This window comes from Theropithecus gelada, chromosome 6, assembly GCF_003255815.1.
Source record: "Theropithecus gelada isolate Dixy chromosome 6, Tgel_1.0, whole genome shotgun sequence".
Taxonomy (NCBI): domain Eukaryota; kingdom Metazoa; phylum Chordata; class Mammalia; order Primates; family Cercopithecidae; genus Theropithecus; species Theropithecus gelada.
Genome location: NC_037673.1, coordinates 147121799 through 147141854, shown reverse-complemented (window position 1 = coordinate 147141854; position 20056 = coordinate 147121799). Strand labels below are relative to the sequence as shown.

Sequence of the window (20056 nt, the reverse complement as noted above, 5' to 3'; positions counted from 1 at the left end):
ATACAGAACAATCCATATAGTATGATTCCATTAAAACAAAGACATGCCTATGTGTGTGTGCATCTATATACACATGCACATATTTATCCATTCAAATAATTCCACAATTCTAGAAGGACCAAATTGTCATCAGTGGTTACCTCTGGTCTGTAGGAATAGCAGAGACAGGAAGGTAGGAAGGTGTACATATGTGCATGGGAGGGCTATGTGGGCAGACACTTTCACATTTTACTCCTTATTATTATTATTTTATTTTTACAATGAGCATTCTTTTTTTTTTTTTTTTTCTTTTTTACAACACCAGAAAAAGTCACACTCTCAGAAGAAGAAAGAATTTGTTTTGGGTGCAGTGGTCTCCCCACCAGGCTCCTTTTCGTACCCGGTGGCTACAGTTACCTTCCAGAGCACAGCAGAACCAACCCAAGGCAATCGGAGTCCTTTTATCTACTTTTCAGACTCTTGAATGGCTGCTCTTCAGCGCATGGAAACCTGGCTTTCAATGGCAGCCCCCAAATTCAAGAGAAAACACCAATTGCAAGCAATTCTAAAAGTCAGGCCGTTGGGCCCTTGGGACCCAGAAGGGGAGTGAAACTCCAGAGCAAAAGGAAAATGCAATCATTATCCCATGCACCCTGGGAATGGGCTGGACTCCTGACCTTCCACATCGCTCCCAGAGAGAGAGGCAGGGAGAGCTGTACAGCAATGAGAGGCTTTCCTTCAGGCTTCAGCTTCACTGACCCCCAGTGACATCTTAGCAGCCAGCTTCTCATGCTGCATCTAGTGCACAGACAACTTTTCCAGCCTAGAGCAGCAGTTGCATGAAACCTACCATTGACTGAGCTCTTATTATAAATGTGTCCTGCACTGTGTTCACAACAAACCCATAAAGGAGGTTTTATACTTGTCCTCATCTTACTGATGGAGAAATAGAGGCTCGGGGATGTGAAATGACTTGCTCAAGTTCACCCGGCTAGCAGTGGCAGAGTTAGAACCCAGTCCAGCCAGTCTGACTCCCAAGCCTGCACTCAACTTCTAAACTCCAAGGCAGGGCACCACAATCAGATGATTTCAGAGCGAGTGGGCATTGACCACCCAGTGTCGAGAAAACACATCCACTGGAATCAGATTCCCATTTGGTCTCTGCCCCTGGACAAGTCACTTCCTCCTTTTGAGCCTAAATATCCACATCTGTAAAATGGGGACAACAATATCTTTCTCTCAGGGTTGTTGTGAGAATTAGAAATAAGATATGTAGAGAAGCTACCACCAGCCCAAGCACTGAGGCACTCAATATAAAGCTGCCATCATCATCATCACCACCACCACCACCTTAAACGGCCTGCTCAAAATGGACGGTGGAAAGAAGGAATCTTAATAAGCACCCCACTTTGCACTTGTCCTGCAAGGTGCCCAGCAGGCGGCCCCTTCTCTCCATTCCCATGGCCTCATCCCTTACAGGCTTCCTGGCTTACGGCATTACCCTTCTCCAATATATGCCCCACACAGCACCCAGCAAGACCCATCACTAAAACCTTCCACATTTCCTTAGTGGGGTCCACCCCACGCTGGCCCTCACCGGCTCCTCTAGCACAGCCTTCTCCCTTCTGCAGAACACCCTGCACCCGTGCTCAGTTCCACATTTTTGCACATGCTGGTCTACTTTCCAGGAATACCCTCCCCCTCACACCCGCTTCTCTTCATGGACTCTCACACCTCCTCCAAGGTCCCACTCAAATCCTCCAGGAAGCTTCTGGAATCCCATCCCACACCTAGGGTGAGGGACTCCTTCCTCTGCCCCACGACACACTGTTCCTCAATTGTCAATAAGCATGCTTTAGGGAAAATTATGATGATTTCACGCTCTATAAATCTGTCTTCCCTACTGTCTTTTCCTCCTCGAGGCCCGGGCCTGGCACAGTGTCTAGCACACAGTCAGTGCTTAGGAAGTGTTTAGAGCATGAATAGATGAAGACCAACTGCCTCTCAGTAAAGGAACATTTTCTAAGTATTTGAGTTATTCACAGGAAGATGGGGTGCCAGTGAGCAGCACCCTGTCACCGGGGGAGTGTACACTGCAGGAACAGGGAAGAGCAGAGGTGTGGATGTGGACTCCTACTGACACAAACCATGGAAAATTTATGCTGGAATCACCTGGAGTACTGGTTGCTATTTATTTTATTTATTTATTTATTTATTTTAGAAGGAGTCTCACTCTGTTGTCCAGGCTGGGGTGCAGTGGCGCAATCTCGGCTCACTGTAACCTCTGCCTCCCAATTCAAGTGATTCTCCTGTTTCAGCCTCCTGAGTAGCTGGGATTACAGGCATGCACCACCATGTCTGGCTAATTTTTGTATTTTTAGTAAAGATGGGGTTCCACTATTTTGGCTAGGCTGGTCTCAAATTCCTGACCTCAGGTGATCCTCCCACCTTGGCCTCCTAAAGTGCTGGGATTACAGGCATGAGCCACCACACCCGGCCCTAGTTGCTATTAGTAATACAGATTCCTCGACTTAGGAGACTCTGATGCTGCAAGTCTGGGACAGTCCAGTCATCTGTATTCAGAACAACATCCCCAGGTAATTTTGAAGCACACCCATGTTTTGGGACTACTGAACTTTGTGACCTCTGAGGCCATTTGCAATCAGGTTTTGTGTGTGAAGGCCCTTCTTAGACTGTGAAGTGCTGTCCGCAAGTCTCGGTTCCGGATGTTACCAGGCCCCCAAGACTGGGGAACTGAAGATGCAGGCTTGGGCTACAGCTCCTCGGACTCTGGGAGGTTACGGACCCAGCCCTGGGCCACTCTGTTGAAGCTGGGTCTGAGGCGAAGGAGTTCCAAGCCACTGAGGGGCTCCGGGATGAAGGGGGTGCCTGGCCTGGGAAAAGTGCCCCCCACGAGGGGTCCTCCAAATGGCACCGGGGTCCTGGAGAAAGAGAGCAGCAGGAGAGGTGGGCTGTGTGGAACAGGGACAGCAGTATACTGACATGTGGGTCACATGTATGGGCCCCTCCCTGCTGCTCTCTGAGCCTCAGTTTTCCCTTCTATAAGCAAGATTCTGTACATCTTTTTTTTTTTTTTTTTGTCACCCAGGTTGGAGTGCAGTAGGGTGATCTTGGCTCACTGCAACCTCTGCCTCCCAGGTTCAAGCAATTCTCCTGCCTCAGCCTCCTGAGTAGCTGGGATTACAGGTTTGTGCCACCACACCCGGCTAATTTTTATATTTTTAGTAGAGATGGGGGTTTCACCATGTTGGCCAGGCTAGTCTCGAACTCCTGACCTCGTGATCCGCCCACCTCGGCCTCCCAAAGTGCTGGGATTACAGGCATAAGCCACCGCGCCCAGCGATTCTGTACCTCTTAAGAGGTTTTTTCAACTTTGCCCATTTCGAAGTCTGCGCCTACGTGGGTGGCTCGTTGCTTAGCAATAGAAATGAAGCTGACAGAGTCAGAATTGACTTGTCCTAGGCAAGACTCTAGACTCCCCTTCAGTAAGCTTCCCTTAGGACAAAAGGCCCAAAACTAGAGAGAGAAGAGAACATTAGAAAGAGCACTGAAAATCAGGGGGAAAATGCAGATTACAACACACATGACATTTCTCCTCCAGGACACTGGCACAATGAAATCATTTGATAACGGGGCAAAGTTGGTGAGGTGACGGGGGAAAAGTTTCACAGCGTGCTGCTGGTTAGAGGGTAAGCCAGTGCTGTTACCGCAGAAGACAATGTGGCAGGATCTTTGTAACCTGAAATGTGTGAGCTATGTCACCCCGCACCTCCACCTCCGAGCATATGGCTTAGGGAAGCACAGGCGCGTAGGCACTGGGATGCAGACCTCAGCAGCACATTAGTGACAAATCAGAAACCACCCATATATCCACTAGCAGAGAAATGGGCAAGACAGATAGAGCATGTTCACACGATAGAAAACTGCCTGTAATCCCAACAGTTTGGGACATCAAGGCGGGCCGATCACCTGAGGTCAGGAGTTCAAGACCAGGCTGGCCCACATGGTGAAACCCCATCTCTAGTAAAAACACAAAAATTAGCTGGGCATGATGGTGGATGACTGTAATCCCAGCTACTTTGGAGGCTGAGGCAGGAGAATTGCTTGAACCTGAGAGGCAGAGGTTGCAGTGAGCTGACATTGTGCCATTGCACTCCAGCCTGGGCCACAAAAGTGAAACTCTGCCCCACCCCGCCAAAAAAAAAAGAAAAAGAAAACTATACAGCAGCTTAAAAGGAACTAGAGCTCTACGTACTAGTATGGTAGATTTTGAAAGCATAATGTTGAGTAAAAAAAGCAAGTTAACAGAATGAAACGCAAAGTATTAAAACACACACACACACACACACACACACACACACACACAAACATCATTCCCCCTACAGGCATGCAGTTGCCCACACAAAATGTTCTGAGCCCATACAGGCCAGCCTGACAACCATGTTACCTTTGGGAAGGCAACTGGGATTGAAGGATGGTGAGCAAAGGGGCTCTACATTTATTTGCCTAACATTTTTTAAAAGAGAACCTATGTATGTGATTTTAATAATACTGTTTTGTTTTGTTTTGTTTTGAGACAGGGTCTTGCTCTGTCACTCAGGCTAGAGTGTAGTAGAATGATCTCGGCACACTGCAACCTCCGCCTCCCAGGTTCAAGCGATTCTCCCACGTCAGCCTCCTGAATAGCTGGGATTATAAGTGTGCGCCAACAAGCCCAGCTAATTTTTGTATTTTTAGTAGAAACGAGGTTTCACCATGTTGGCCAGGCTGGTCTTGAACTTCTGACCTCAAGTGATCTGCCTGCCTTGGCCTCCCAAAGTGGGATTACAGGCATGAGCCACCACACGCCTTAATACTGTTTGTTAATTTTAAGAAAAATAAAAATCATTGCTTGTGTTGTTTTTCCAGCAGCCTGGGACCAGTGGGAAGAGGATAGTGCTTGCCTCTGGGGTGGAAAGACAAACCTCGGGCCAGGGCCTGGGTCCCAGCCAGGAAAGCATTTCTGCCTGGACCACCCCAGTTTTGGTGGCAACAGCCAGGCCTCACAGGAACAGGCTGGGTGGTGTCCAAGCCATGCAAGGCCCACAGTCAGGCCCTTGACCGGGAGCCCAGGGCCCTGGAAGCTGAGCACATCTTGGCCACCCAAACTGCTGTTTCTCTTCTCTATGCCTCAGTTGCTCTTTCTCCCTCAGAAGAGGTCTGGGTGCAGGGCTCCCTAAGACCCTCTTTCTGCTGGTGGGAATGTGCCTTGCTGTCATACTTGAGGCATGAGATCAGTGGGAGATGCAACCTGAGTGGCCCAGCCTGGAAGCCGCTTGCCAGGACTGAATGTCTGCTGTAGGTTTCAAATGGCTGGGCTGGCAGGGTCTGAGGGCCCAGGAGGAGATAGGGCAGTCCTGCCTGGCGGGGAACTCCAGAATGTCTGTTAATTGCTTGTGACTCACACAGCGCCTGCTAGGCCCAATTCTTCCCATCAGGACCCTCTCTGCCTATTCAGATATTTGAGGGCAGTCACATCCCTCCGGAGCTGTCTCTTCTCAAGGCGGATCACCACTAGTTCCTTCAGCCTTTCCTCCTAAGTTCTGATTTTCCAGGCCTAGCTAGGCTCCGGCGCCCACCCGTCTGTCTTAGACAGACACAGTCTCCACGTGTGGTCTGAGCAAATGCCAGAAGAGCAGGACCGTGGTGTCCTCTCTGTGGACTCCCCTTTTCCTCACTAAATGCAGTCCAGACCAGAGGAGCATATTCAGAAATAGCACCAGACCGAGGAAGCCAATGCAGTTAACATGCACCCCTCAGCCCAAGGCCTTCCTCCAGTGCCAAACTTCTGTCTTGATTCCTATGGTTTGTTTTCAGGCCTCCAGTGCAGAATGGTAAATGTATCCCTTTTAAGCTCTCCCCTGTCCAAACCTCATCTCAGCTGTAAACAATAATCATAATAGGCCGGGGGCAGTGGCTCATGCCTGTAATCCCAGCACTTTGGGAGGCTGAGGCGGGTGAATCACAAGTTCAGGAGTTTCAGACCAGCCTGGCCAACATAGTGAAACCCGTCTCTATTAAAAATACAAAAAATTGGCCGGGCACAGTGGCTCACACCTGTAATCCCAGCACTTTGGGAGGCTGAGGCGGGAGGATCACGAGGTCAGGAGATTGAGACCATCCTGGCTAACACGGTGAAACCCTGTCTCTATTAAAAATACAAAAAAAATTAGCCAGGTGTGGTGGTGGGCACCTGTAGTCCTAGCTACTTAGGAGGCTGAGGCAGGAGAATGGAGTGAACCTGGGAGGCGGAGCTTACAGTGAGCTGAGATCAGCCACTGCACTCCAGCCTGGGCGACACAGCGAGACTCTGTCTCAAAAAAAAAAAAGCCGGGTGTGGTGGTGGGTGCCTGTAATCCCAGCTACTCACGAGGCTGAGGCAGGAGAACCCCTTGAACCCAGAAGGAGGAGGTTGCAGTGAGCCGATTGTGCCATTGCACTCCAGCCCAGCCAACAGTGCGAGACTCCGTCTCAAATAATAGTAGTAATAATAACAACAACAACAATAATAGTTATTGTTTGTTGAAAGTTTCTTACTTGCCAGAAACTTTACCTATGGCTTCTCATGTCATCTCCACAGCAACCTTATGAAGTAGGTACTATAAACCCCTCATTTTACAGGTGGGGCAATGGAGGCTCAGAGAGGTTAACTCACTCGCCCAAGGTCACACGAGCAGGCCTGGGGTCTGCATTTAAGTCCACATGGAGGCCCCATGCTCTAAACCAATACAGGCCACTGCTGTGTGGCCCTCACTCTGGCGTCCAATGTTTCACTGCCACTCTCCACTTTGCGGCATCCTCAGAGCTACCTTGTTGGCCTCTTCTAGGCCATTGGTGAAAGGAAAAGCTGAGCTGGCCTCACACTGCTGAAATCTGGGGACTCCTCAGAGAAGGACACAAACCTAGATGTTCATCAAAGAGGTAGCACACAGCAGCCATGGGGAACAAGGCACTGGTCTCTGGAGTCAGACAAACCCAGACCAGAACCCCAGCCCTGCCGGTGCTTCCCTGTTTTGTGACTTTGGCCGGGTTGTTCATATTCCTGAGCCGCAGCCTCTTCATCTGCAGAACAGGAAAACTCATAGCACCCGCCCACCATGTCCTGGAGAGGATCCAAGATGTGCGGCACCTTCACTCTTCATTTCTCCCACGTTTACTGAGCACCTACTAGGTGCGGAGGCACTGTTCCAGCCAGAGCTCAGTCAAAGAGTAGAAAGCGCTGGGGACAGAGCCTGGCCTGCAGAAAGTGCTCAGGAAACGCAGGCTCCCGCTGTGGCTCTGACTGGCTTCCCGCCCCTCCCGGTCTGTCCCCGGGCTGCCCGCCCCGCCTTACTTGTTGAAATTTCGGTAGTCGTTGGGGCTGGGGGTGTGACTTCGGCCATCGCTCTGGTAGTCCCGGTAGCTGACGAACTCCTGCCAGGGGCAGCGGTAGCCCTTGGGGATGGCGGTGTGGTTGAACTTCTCTGGCGGGACGCCCTTCAGCGGCTCCGCATAGCCTAGGGGCGGAGGGGAAGGGGGCGCCTAGGTTCTTCCACCCTCAGCCCCCACCCCCACCTCGCACCACCCCAATTCCGCGGACGCGGTTGGAGGAGGGAAGATCCGAGTTAGAGGAGAGGAGTTGGGGAACAGGATGTCACAGTTGCTCCAGCACAGGAGACCCCTTCCCGTCCCAGGAAACACGGAGGACTGCAGTGAGGAAGCCACGAGTTCGCAGCGCGGGTTGCAGTCTTGGCCTTGGCTGACTCGCTGTCTGACCTGGGGCGCGGCGGCGTGTGTGTTGGGGAAGGGGGTGGACTAGCTTTCTGGGTGCTCTTCCTGCCCCATGGGAAGCACACCCATGCTTCAGGCCCCCAAGCCCTGGTCCAGGGACCCGAGGAGGCCACTCACCTGGCGCCAAGGCGCTGGGGCTGGGGACGCATCCAGCTGGGGCGGCTGCAGAGTGGGCGCCCTCGGGACCCCCGAGTGAGGCCCCGGGTGAGGCCCGGAAGATGTGGAGCTCCGAGCGGTAGTTCTGCCCCTCGGGGCCATTGGCATTGGCAACCTGGGCACAGGGGCGGGCTCTCAGAGGCCACCGACGACCTCCCGCCCCCAGCCGCCTTCCCCTTCCCCCAGCTTCCCTTCCAGGGAGCTCCCCTCCACGCTCACCGTCCCCGACTCCGCTGTTCCAGTCACCTTCCTCTTGGCGCTTCCGGCCAGCATCTGGGAGCGAGGGGGTAGAATAAACCGCGGAGAGGCTCAGCGGGGCAGGGGACCTGGGTTTTCCCTCCACCAAAAAAAAAAAAAAAAAAAAAAAAGGGAAAGGCAAGAATCCTAACGCCCATCATCGGGGAACAGGGATGAGTTACTAGTTTACAGCGCTAAACCCAGTGCCTGGGACCGAAAAATACTCGATATATGTTAATTGCTATTGTAATGCTGAGTCTGGGCAAGATACTTAATTTCCCTGAGCCTCAATGTCCTTCTCTATAGAATGAGGATGATGGTGATGAAGGTCTCTTCCTCAGAAGAATCTATGAGCATTAAATGAGACACCTGCAAAGTGCTTAGCTAGCACTGACTTAGGCACATAGCAAGGGCGGGTGTTTTGTCATCTTTATTTTTCTGCCACATCACTCCCTCTCAGTTGCCTCCTGTCTGGCCCGGAAATTAAGTGGAGGGTGGATGGAATAGCCCTGGCTTCCTTAGAAGTATCTGGAACTGCCTGCTGCCTTTCTGAAGCCAAGGGAAGAACCCTTCTTGCCTTTCTTCTCCACCAGCAGGTTATTCCATGGCCTTTCCTTCCTCCAGTGGGAAGAAGAAAAAAAGGCATTCTACATTTTCCATCTTAGATCAGGCCCAAGTCTAAACTAGATCCTGCCTGCTGCAAATTTAGCCTGGAATGCATGCCTGTCTTCGCATTTTTTTTTCTTTTTTTTTTTGTAGGAGGCAGACTACCTTCACTCAATGGCTTATCCTCAACCCCCCAATCTACTTTGTTCACTTTGTTCTGTAGCCAGGGTGAGATGCCTAAAAAGATAACACTTTTCAAGGATCACACAGAAAGGCAGGAGCTTCATCTGATGGGAACATCACAGTCTTCAGCCTGGCTTACCGTTTGGCTTTAGGCTAACCACTGGCTCTCTGTCGTCCTCAGTTTCCCCATGAGCACAATGGTGGCTTACTCACCGCCCGCTGGCTGGCTGCTAACTCGAAAGTGAACTTCTGCACACGGCGCTGCCTCTTCTGGAAGAGGAGGGACCCTCTGTTGTTGCGTAGTGACAGCTCCTCCATCATCAGGTCCTGGGGCACGCTCAACTTCTTGCCCAGGTCCAGCGTAGGGACTGCCAGGAAAGGCCAGAGCGGGCTCTCACCACCCCATCCCCTATACACTCCAGACCCCACCTCTCAAGGCACCTCCTCAGCATGGCATGCTGTGTGTAAGAATGCCCGTTTCTCCCCAAGCTTGCTGACACCAGGTGTCATGATTCTTTGGAATCTTTGCCCACCTGATGGGCAAAAATGGCACCTTAGAGTTTAATTTGCATGTGTTTGTTGCTCAGTGAAGTTTAGCACTGTTTCAGAAGTTCTTTGGCCATTTGTATTTATTGCATGAATTCCCCGCGCAGGTCTTTGCCCATAATGGTGGAGGTAGTGAGAAATGGTCAGATTCTAGCTGTGTTTTAAAGGTAAGCATGGGTATGGTCAATAATAGAGAGAGGGGTTGAGGATGACCGCAAGGCTTCTGGCCTGAGCCACTAGAAGGATAGAGCAGCAGCTCATTGAGATGGGGAAGGCAAAGGGAGGAGAAAGTTCTGGGAAAGATTAGGAGTTCAGTTTTAGACATGTGTTCTTTTAACTTTAAAATAACCTTTTATTATTATAAAAAAGCATATATGGGCCGGGCACGGTGGCTCATGCCTGTAATCCCAGCACTTTGGGAAGCCAAGGCAGGCGCATCACCTGAGGTCAAGGATTCGAGACCAGCCTGGCCAACATGGCGAAACCCCACCTCCACTAAAAGTAGAAAAATTAGCTGGACATGGGTGGCACGTGCCTGTAATCCCAGCCACTCCAGAGGCTGAGGCAGGAGAATCACTTGAACCCAGGAGATGGAGGTTGCGGTGAGCTGAGATTGCATTGCTGCACTCCAGCCTGGGTAACAGAGTGATTCTCCATCAACAACAACAACAACAACAACAACAAGACTATATGGGCCCTGAGGAATGTTGGAAAATACAGATATCAGACAAAAAAGAGAAAAATACCATTATCTATCGCCCAGAGACTGCCACTATTAACACCTTAGTGTATGTCCTTTCATATCTTTTTCAATGACTATATTCGTACGAGGTTTTAACCAAAACAAAATCATAGCGTACATGTTTTGTAACTTTTTTTTGCTCTGTTTTTTGAGATGGAGTCTCATTCTGTTGCCCAGGCTAGAGTGCAATGGCACAATCTCGACTCACTGCAACCTCTGCCTCCCGGGTTCAAGCAGTTCTCCTGCCTTAGCCTCCTGAAGTAGCTGGATTACAGGCACGCACCACCACTCCTGGCTAACTTTTGTATTTTTAATAGAGATGGGGTTTCACCATGTTGACCAGGCTGGTCTCGAATTCCTGACCTCGTGATCCGCCCGCCTCGGCCTCCCTAAGTGCTGGGATTACAGGCGTGAGCCACCGAGCCCAGCCTGTGACTTGTTTTTATCACTTAAAGATCTCCAGCTTTCCAAGTGAACACATTTTTGTTCTACCTAACATCTAGTCCATATCCAAACTCTGCTAATTATCTCCAAAACTGGGCATCTTAAATTTGAGGAAACTTGTAGGCATCTAAGTGGTGGTGCTGAGGAGGGAGATAGATGTGTGAATCTGGAGAAAACTGACCTGAAGGTGAAATTTTGAGCATCATGAGCTTTTACTGGTATTTACTGGTATTTGTTGTTGTTTTTCAATGAAGAACATTACATTTATTTCTTTTCTCATAGTTGGAACTACTCTTTATAGCTATTTAGAGGATTTTCAGGGTGATGACTGTTCTTAGCAGTTTGTGCTTTTCCCACTAGCCAAATGCAAACTTTCACATTTGGCCAACAAAGGAAGCCTTTTGCAGGACAGAGGGGAGAGAATGGTGAGGACCTTGGCAGGTGAGAGCCCTGTGTGGGCAGCATGGCCTGCCTGGTCCATCTCTAAAATCGGATACACATATGTTCATATTCCAGCTCCATAAATGGTACTTTAAGCTGGGAGACTGGATGAGATCACAAAGAAATGAGAATAGGTAAAGAGGACCAGAGACGGAGCCTGGGGCCTCCAACATTTACAGTGAGGCGGTGAGGATGAACTAAGCCAGGAGCCTGGGCAGGAGCAGCCCACAACATAGGACGAAACTAAAGAGGATGGCATCTTGGAAATAAATGATGAAAGCATTTCAGGTATGATAGAGAGACTAACAGAGCCAAATGCTGCTGATGTGTCAAGGAAGATGAGAGCTGAAAATCGACTATTATATTTAGTAACACAAGGTCATTGGTAATTTTCACCAAAGCAGTTTCTGTGGAGTGTTTGGGTGTGAAAGCCTAACTGGAGAGGGTTCAAGAGAAAATGGACAGAGGAACAAGTTTAACCACACCATGAGGAAACGATAAGCCAAATCCAGGATGCAGGACATTCTACGGGACAACTGGCCTGGTTTTTCACACAAGTGAGTGGCATGGAAAAAAGGGGCAGAGGGCTTGCTTCAGATTAAAGGAGATTTAGAAGCCATAGCAACCAAATAAAAACTGTGGCCCTTGTTTGGATGCTGATGAAAACAAAGCAGGAAACTGAAGAAGGTTGAATACAGACCGCTTATTAAATGGTATTAAATCATTAGTGCTGATTTTGTTCAGTGTGCTAATATCTTTGTGGCATGTAAGGAAACATCCTTTTATTATTTTGATGCATTCTGAAGTATTTGCTGGGTGAAATGACATGCTTTTTGGCATTAGCTTTGAAATTTAGGAATGAAGGAGGGACCATGTACTCCGTACTTGTATGTGTGTTTGGAAATTGACTAATAAAATGTCAAAAAGAGAGAAAGAGAGGATTGGTAAGAAAAATATAGGCAACTGCTTGGAAGAGTTGGGCTTTAAAGGATCCTGGCTACAGACAGCTATGGGATCAAGAGGGGTTTGTTTGTTTGTTTGTAAAGATGGAGAATAACAGCATGTGCGTTAACTGATGGGAACTTTTGAACAATGCAGTAGAGAGAGGGGAGAATTGCTGCAGGAATGTCCTTGAGCAGGAGTGACAGGAGAGCTGCGTTTCCAGAGCCCAGCCAGAGGAGTTGGCACCAGGCAGGTGTGAGGAAAGTTCATCCACCATATCAGAAAGGAAAACCACAAACACGGGCGCAGATGCAAGCAAGTAGACAGATGTGACAGGGGATGCTTGCAGATGTTCTCTTCTGGTTACTCTATTTTTCTTAGTGGAATAAGAAACAAGGTCTTTAGCTGATAATGAAGTTGTGCAAGGAGGTATTGAAGGTTTGAGGAGAAGTGGTGCCAAAGTCATTAAGAGAGTAGCATGGGAGAGTGAATGAACTAGGGAGATGGACATGGCTACCGGGCAGCACTGGGGGTCACTCGGGTGCTGTGATTCATGCCAGTCAATGGAATCCTGAATAGCTGTCTAAAAAGGACACTGATTTTTTTTTTCATTCTTTCAACACAGACATAAAGGGCACTTTCTATGTGCTAAGAACAGAAAGAAACCCACTTATAGGCTGGGCGCGGTGGCTCACTCCTGTAATCCCAGCACTTTGGGAGGGGCAGGCGGGTGGATCACTTGAGGTCAGGAGTTCGAGACCAACCTGGCCAACATGGCAAAACCCCGTCTCTACGAAAAATACAGAAATTAGCTGGGCATGGTGGTGTGTGCCTGTAATTCAGCTACTTGGGAGGCTGAGGCACAAGAATCGCTTGAAGCTGGAGGTGAAGTTTGCAATGAGCTGAGATCATGTCACTGTGCTCCAGTCTGGGCGACCAAGCAAGACTCTGTCTCAAAAAAAAATAAAAAAAGAAATCCAGTATAAATTAAATTAATTCCCCTCCAATTGCAGGGAAAGTAAGAATCAGAAGAATAGGTATTTGAAGATCCCATTTGTATTATATATTATATAAATATTATACGTGTGTGTGTGTATATATATATATATTATATATATATATATATTTTTTTTTTTTTTTGAGACAGAATCTTGCTCTGTTGCCCAGGCTGAGTGCAGTGGTGCAATCTCGGCTCACTGCAACCTCTGCCTCCTGGATTCTGGTGATTCTCCTGCCTCAAACTCCCAAGTAACTGGGACTATGGGTATGAGCCACCATGCCTCGCTAATTTTTGTATTTTTAGTAGAGATGGGGTTTCACCATGTTGGCTAGGCTGGTCCCAAACTCCTGACCTCAAGTGATCTGCCCGCCTCAGCCTCCCAAAGTGTTGGGATTACAGGTGTGAGCCACCACGCCCGGCCCCCATTTATATATTAAAAAATAAGTATGTGTTTTTGCATGCATTGAAAAATTTGCAAGGACACATGCCAAGGAGACATGTCGCCATAGCAAACATCTACAAGGAGACATGTCACCATAGCAGTGACCATGGGACATATAAAGGAGGAGGGTTAGAAATTGTTTACACTGTTTTGTTGTTACTGTTTTTATTGAGAAAGTGTACTGCCTACTTAAAATTACGAAAGAATGGTTATACCTAAATACATAATAAAGCACCCTCAGCATCATATTCTCAAATACTGTACAGATGAGCTGAGCTCAATATTGTTCTTTTTTTTTTTTTTTTAGATGGAGTTTCGTTCTTGTTGCCCAGGTTGGCGTGCAATGGCGCGATCTTGGCTCACTGCAACCCCCGCCCCCCAGGTTCAAGTGATTCTCCTGCCTCAGCCTCCTGAGTAGCTGGGATTACAGGCATGTGCCATCACACCTGGCTAATTTTGTATTTTTAATAGAGATAGGGTTTCTCCACGTTGGTCAGGCTGGTCTCAAGCTCCCAGCCTCAGGTGATCTGCTTGCCTCCATCTCCCAAAGTGCTGGGATTACAGGTGTGAGCCACCTCACCCAGCCAAACTCAATTAAAAAAAAAAAAAAAAAAAAAAAAAAAGAGCAGCTGCAGTGGCTCACAACTATAATCCCAGCACTTGCAGAGGCCAAGGTGGGTGGATTGCTTGGGCCCAGGAGTTCGAGACCAGCCTGGGCAATATGGCAAGACCTTGTCTCTATTAAAAAATAAAAAAAGATAAAACCTATTTGACTGAGTAATTCTATTTCTAGGAATTTATTCTCAGGGGAAAAGTTGAATAAATATGTCTAAAGATATATGTAGAAGAACGTTTATTGCAGTGGGGTTTAAAATTGTGAAAACTGGGACTCAGTCTTCTGGTGGATGCTGCCCAGATGCCCCTTATTAGCAGCTAATAGTTCTTTTTTTTTTTTTTTTTGAGACGGAGTCTTGCTCTGTTGCCTAGGCTGGAGTGCAGTGGCTGGATCTCACCTCACTGCAAGCTCCGCCTCCCGGATTTATGCCATTCTCCTGCCTCAGCCTCCCGAGTAGCTGGGACTACAGGCGCCCGCCACCTCGCCCGGCTGGTTTTTTGTATTTTTTTTTTTTTTAGTAGAGACGGGGTTTCACTGTATTAGCCAGGATGGTCTCAATCTCCCGACCTCATGATTCGCCCGTCTCGGCCTCCCAAAGTGCTGGGATTACAGACTTGAGCCACCGCGCCCGGCCAACAGCTAATAGTTCAAACTACCACCTTCTACAAAGAACTGCCAGTGGAATGGATGCTGCCGCAGCGCCTTTGCCTCAGGTGGGATGAATTTTGCGGAGGAATTCATGCTCGAGAGCTCCCCACAGGCTCACACTGAACCTGGAGAGCCGCTGAGCCCACACCTTCGCTCAGCAATACCCCACCCTAGGCTGCATTCCTCCTTCTCTCCCGAGAGCACTCTCTCAATAGGTCACTTGCACAAGGCTCCTCTGGTTCTGCCCTGAAGGATCTCACCCCAGACAACCCTCATGACCACCATCGGGGATGTTTAAATACACGTGGCGTGTGCAAACAGCGGAATGATGGTAAGCACGGGGAAGGAAGGCTTGAGATAAATCATACTAGGATGGAATGCTGCTAAATGAAAAAAAAAAAAAGCCAAAGAACATAGCATATAGTATTTAGCCCATGTGTATGTATGTTTATATAAAGACATTCATATATGAACAGAAGAAGAATTTACATAAATATGTTAACAGTGGTTATCTCCAGATGGTTCCATTATGATGAACTTTCACTTTCAAAGCTGTTCATGTCTGTTTTGTCTGAATTAAACAAATTTTTCTAATGTATGCCAAGTCAATGGCAAATGGATATTTTTTTAAAAAGTGATGTATTATCGGCTGGGCACGGTGGCTCAAGCCTGTAATCCCAGCACTTTGGGAGGCCGAGACGGGTGGATCACAAGGTCAGGAGATCGGGACCATCCTGGCTAACGCAGTGAAACCCCGTCTCTACTAAAAATAACAAAAAATTAGCCGGGCGAGGTGGCAGACGCCTGTAGTCCCAGCTACTTGGGAGGCTGAGGCAGGAGAATGGCGTGAACCCGGGAGGCAGAGCCTGCAGTGAGCTGAGATCGCACCACTGCACTCCAGCCTGGGCGACAGAGCAAGACTCCATCTCAAAAAAAAAAAAAAAAAAAAAAAAAAAAGTGATGTATTATCATTGTAACCATATAATAAGGAAATAGCTCTGGAGACAGAGACCTGGAGTCAAATTGCAGCTCTACCACCTACCAGATGTGACCACCTGCTCTTCTGAGCCTCAATATTCTCATTCCCAAAATGAGGATAATATCTAATTTACAGAGTTGTGGTGGGGATGGAATGACACAAAGCATAAAGGATACTTTTCTCTTAGCAAAGTGTCTGCCACATAGTACACATGCAATGATGGTAAACATTTTTATAACTTTTACTTTACAGTGGCTGTCTTTAGGCGGTGAGATTATAAGATTTATTTTTTCTTCCTACTTTTCTTTTGTTTCAAAATTGTCTTTAGTCAGTACCTTAGCAATAATCAACAAGTTATATATTTCAAATCTTTCATCAATGATGTGTCTCCATATTTGGGGGTCTGTAATTAACTCCCCAAGAGAAAAGAGAATGCATTGCCTGACGCTTCTAGTTAGAGCGTCAATATGCATAGAATGTGCATATTTTAGCTACAAAATCAGGGTGGGAGAAGAAACTGGACATCAACAAGAGGAAGCAAGAACACACAAAATAGGTTAAAAGGATGCCACATATAAAGTCATGAAATATGACTGACTCCTTAGCACGCTGAAGGCAAATGCACAGGTCCTACCTCAGGTCCCCTGAGTCAGAATCCTCAGGAGTAGATGCTGGGCATCTGTATGCCTAACCAACATCAAATCATTATGATTCACAATAAAGCTGAAGAGCTCTGACTTAGTTGATTTTTTTTTTTTTTTTTTTTTAAAGAGACAGAGTCTCACTCTGTCACCCAGGCTGGAATGCAGTGGCACAACCATAGCTCACTATAGCCTCCAACTCCTAGGCTCAAACGATCCTTCTGTGTCAGCCTCCTAAGCAGCTGGGACCACAGGCATGTGCCACCATGCCTGGCTAATTTTTTTTTTTGTGGGATGGAGTCTCACCATGTTGCCCAGGCTGGTCTCAAACTCCTGGGCTTAAGCAGTCCTTCCACCTCAGCCTCCCAAAGTGCTGGGATTACAGGCATCAGCCTCTGTGTCCAGCCCCTAAATTAATTTTTAAAATACCTGAAATCCTGTAAAGTAGACCAAATACACAGATTCCAAAATTATATCAAGAGTTCCTGAAGAGGTCTTATAAAATTGATAAAAATGAATTTAAACTTTTTAAATGAAATGATAAAAATGATTTACTCATTGGATAAATCAGCTTTTAAGTAAAAAGTTTTGTATCTAAATGGGCGGCCTGCTCTTCCCACCCTGCTCCATTCTCTCCACTCCCCTGTCTGAGCCATGGGGCCCAGCCATCCTGGGCCATCCAGAGGCCTCGGTGAACCCCAAGGAGCAATAGGCAAGGGCAAGTATGTGCAGAGCTTGCAGCCACAGGTAGAGCTGGAACTGGGACCGGAGTCTTCAGAGCTTAATTTGGGGCTGAGGTGAGGCCTTAGATAAAGCCAGGGCCAGGGTCATTTTAGAGCCAATGCCCAGCCTGGGACACTCAGCCTCAGCTCCTGGGTCTGTGGAGAGATGGGCAAGACCCCTCCCGGTGCCTCAGGAAGCTTCCCAGTGGAGGCGGCAGATTCCACGCGCACTCCCTCAGGGCTGGCCTGGAGCTCACACCTGTGTGCCCAGGCCTGGGGCCAGCAGGCCAGGGTGAGTGCAGCCTGGGAGCGAGGAAAAGATGGAGTCTGAGGAAGGCATGAGGCTAGAATCACCTTACCTGGTTCAGTGAAGTTCCCCATGGCAGCCATCACTGGCCCCTTCTGCTCCTTGGGGATCATCCTGTGGAGGAGAGACCCCCATAAATGGACCAGCCTGCCTCCATTTCTCCCCAGACCTCCTTCTAGTCCCTGGCTCACCCTGCCCCGGTCCTGAACAGCTTTAGACCAGCCCAAAATCACAAGCAAGGGATATCTGAGCTGGAAGAGCCTTCAGGGTCTCTGTGCAGAGGAGACTGGGGCCCAGGGAATGAGAGGGAGGTGCTCAAGTTTGCACAGATCTATTTTCGTGTTGCTAGGGAAGCACTGTCTCTCAAGGGTGGTTCCTAGGGGCTTTTCCCAGCTCAGGCATCCTGATCAGAGGGAGAGTAGGTGCCAGGGGCATCCAGGTGGGGCAGGCAAAGGTCTCAGACTACTGTCATCTGTTGACCCAGGAGAGTCCTATTCCACGACTGAAAGAGGTTGGAGGTTTAAGTTAGGGGAGAGGAAGCATGGGCTAGGCTGGGGCTGCAATGGGGTCTGTGAGGCTGGTGTGCCCCTCTCATCCCTGGCACTTGGCCCTGAGGCTTGAGGGCACAGGCTGGTCCAACCAAGCAGAGAGAACCATCCCCCATCTCCCCATCTCCCCATTACTGGGCTAACTTCTGTGGTGTTCTTTTCTCCCTCATCCCTTCTCTCCCTCCTATTCCATCCCGCGATTTGTATCTCATGGCACTTTCAAGGAATCTTGGAAGAGATCTGCAAATAAAATGAGGTCCAAAGCCCTTAACTTGCTCTCTGGAGAAGAGGCAGAGCCCTTGAGCTCCTTGACTGACCACCCAGCCTGGTACCCTTCTCCTTTGCCTCCGGATTTTTCTATACTCCTTCCTTTAGAAAACAATCTGCCTTCATCTGTATCCCCAACACCCACAAGGGGCCATCGGTCTGTGGGCACTCATTGTGCAACTGGAGTCTAGTGGGTGTCCCTGACTTTCTCTGTAACTGCAAACAAGTAGCTCTGCAGCTCTGCACCTCAGTTCCCCCTTCTGTAACATTAGGGGGCTAGGCTAAATCACGGAGATACATGGATGGGCTTTAGGGTGTTCACAATCCCCCTAAAACTGTAGGTAAACATGAGTGTGTCTACATGCATTTGGGGATGAGGGTCATGGGATGACTGAGAATGCCTCGATCATGACCGTTTAGGATTCCACAGTCCACAGATCTGTTTCTTGATAAACACTCCCTTTACAGAAATTCACAGACGCTGGGAAGGGTCTCTCATTTTACAGACAGAGAAGCTGCTTCCCTCTACTGCGTAAAAATCCCAAAGTCCTGAGCAGAGCCATTACCTATTCCCCACCTTTAATCCTAGCCACACCCTCCCCATTTAATGCAGGGTAACCTAGAGCTTAGAGTTCCTCTCCTCCCAAACCAGGATCTAGGCTTTCATGGGGTTCCAAACTCCCTAGATCTACTGCAGGGCCCTTCCTCTCCTGGAGAAGGAGCTCTGGGGATTGGCTCATCTTCTCTGCCCACTCCCCCGAGTTCCCCAAGCTCCCCTAGGATGCTGGTACCTGAGAGAGTGGGACCACAGTGGGCAGGAGGGAATCTTAGACCCCCAAGATTAACACCTCTGTCGGGAAGCTGAGAGTTGCGTGGTGTCCCTGTAGGCAGTCAGCGGTCAGCAGTCAGTAGGCAGCGAGCAGGGTGTCCCCTGCAGCCAGCTCTGGCTTCAGCTGATGAGAATCATTCCTGCCTTGCCATGGGTCACAGCCTTATTTCGGGCTGCAATAGGAGCTGGAGCCAGATGCTAAAAGCACCAGACCCTAGGGAAGACAGGTGCCCTGGCAACAGGCCTTTGCCGACAGAGGGCTTGCACCCACATGTACACACACGCTCACATATGCATGCACCAAAGTCACCTGGAAATGTTGAGGGTCAGCTGCTGGTAGCTTCCGCTTGTTAACTGTTAAATCCTTAGTGCCAAGAATGGTGCCTGACAGGAACTCAGTAGATATTTGCCAGGTGAATGAATGGATGGATAGATAGATGGATGGATGAATGAATTGCTCCTCAATATCTTTGCTTGACTTATCCTTTTCTTCCTTCCTTTTTTCTCTCCTGCCTTTCTTCTTCTGTCTCCTTCCTGCCTGCCTTCTTTTCTCCCTTCCTCCCTCCCTCCCTCTACCTTCTCACATTCCCTGAGCCTCTCTCTAAGGACTGAAAATAAATAAGGCAGGGCTCTGTCTTCAAGGAGCTCAGCCAGGTCAGATTCAGATGGGTAAACAAGCTTTGGGGAAGGCTCTAAGAGAGCCCAGGGGAGGGAGTTACCAGCTCAGTCTGGGGTAGGGGGTGAGAAGGCTTCCCAGAGGAGGACACACTGGAGTTGGGCCTTGAAGGATGAGTGGGAGTTCACTGGGCAGAGAAGGGGCATGGCAGGCAGTGGACATGTCACTTATAAAGATGGTAGGGGGTTGGCAAGTAGAGCCATTGCTGAGGGCAGTGCTGAGAGATTAGCCCAGACAGTGGGGGCAGGGGCCAGATCCCAGCAGGCTTTCAAAAG

The 20056-nt window shown here is 48.8% G+C and overlaps 1 protein-coding gene across 2 annotated transcripts; it reads right to left on the bottom strand.

The window, feature by feature from the left end:
- Positions 1–234: 234 nt before the first annotated feature.
- Positions 235–19658, bottom strand: MYOZ3 (myozenin 3). 2 transcript variants are annotated; one of them, XM_025388325.1, is made up of 7 exons: positions 19068–19658; positions 17514–17575; positions 9205–9359; positions 8185–8238; positions 7927–8080; positions 7373–7535; positions 235–2921 (listed from the first exon to the last, which is right to left on the bottom strand). In XM_025388325.1, exons 2-7 carry the CDS (start codon positions 17572–17574, stop codon positions 2753–2755), a joined length of 756 nt encoding a protein of 251 aa, XP_025244110.1. In that variant the 5' UTR covers position 17575; positions 19068–19658; the 3' UTR covers positions 235–2752. The 2 variants fall into 2 exon arrangements, with proteins under 2 accessions (XP_025244110.1, XP_025244111.1); XM_025388326.1 differs by having other exon boundaries at positions 19416–19658.
- Between the last annotated feature and the right edge of the window lie 398 nt (positions 19659–20056).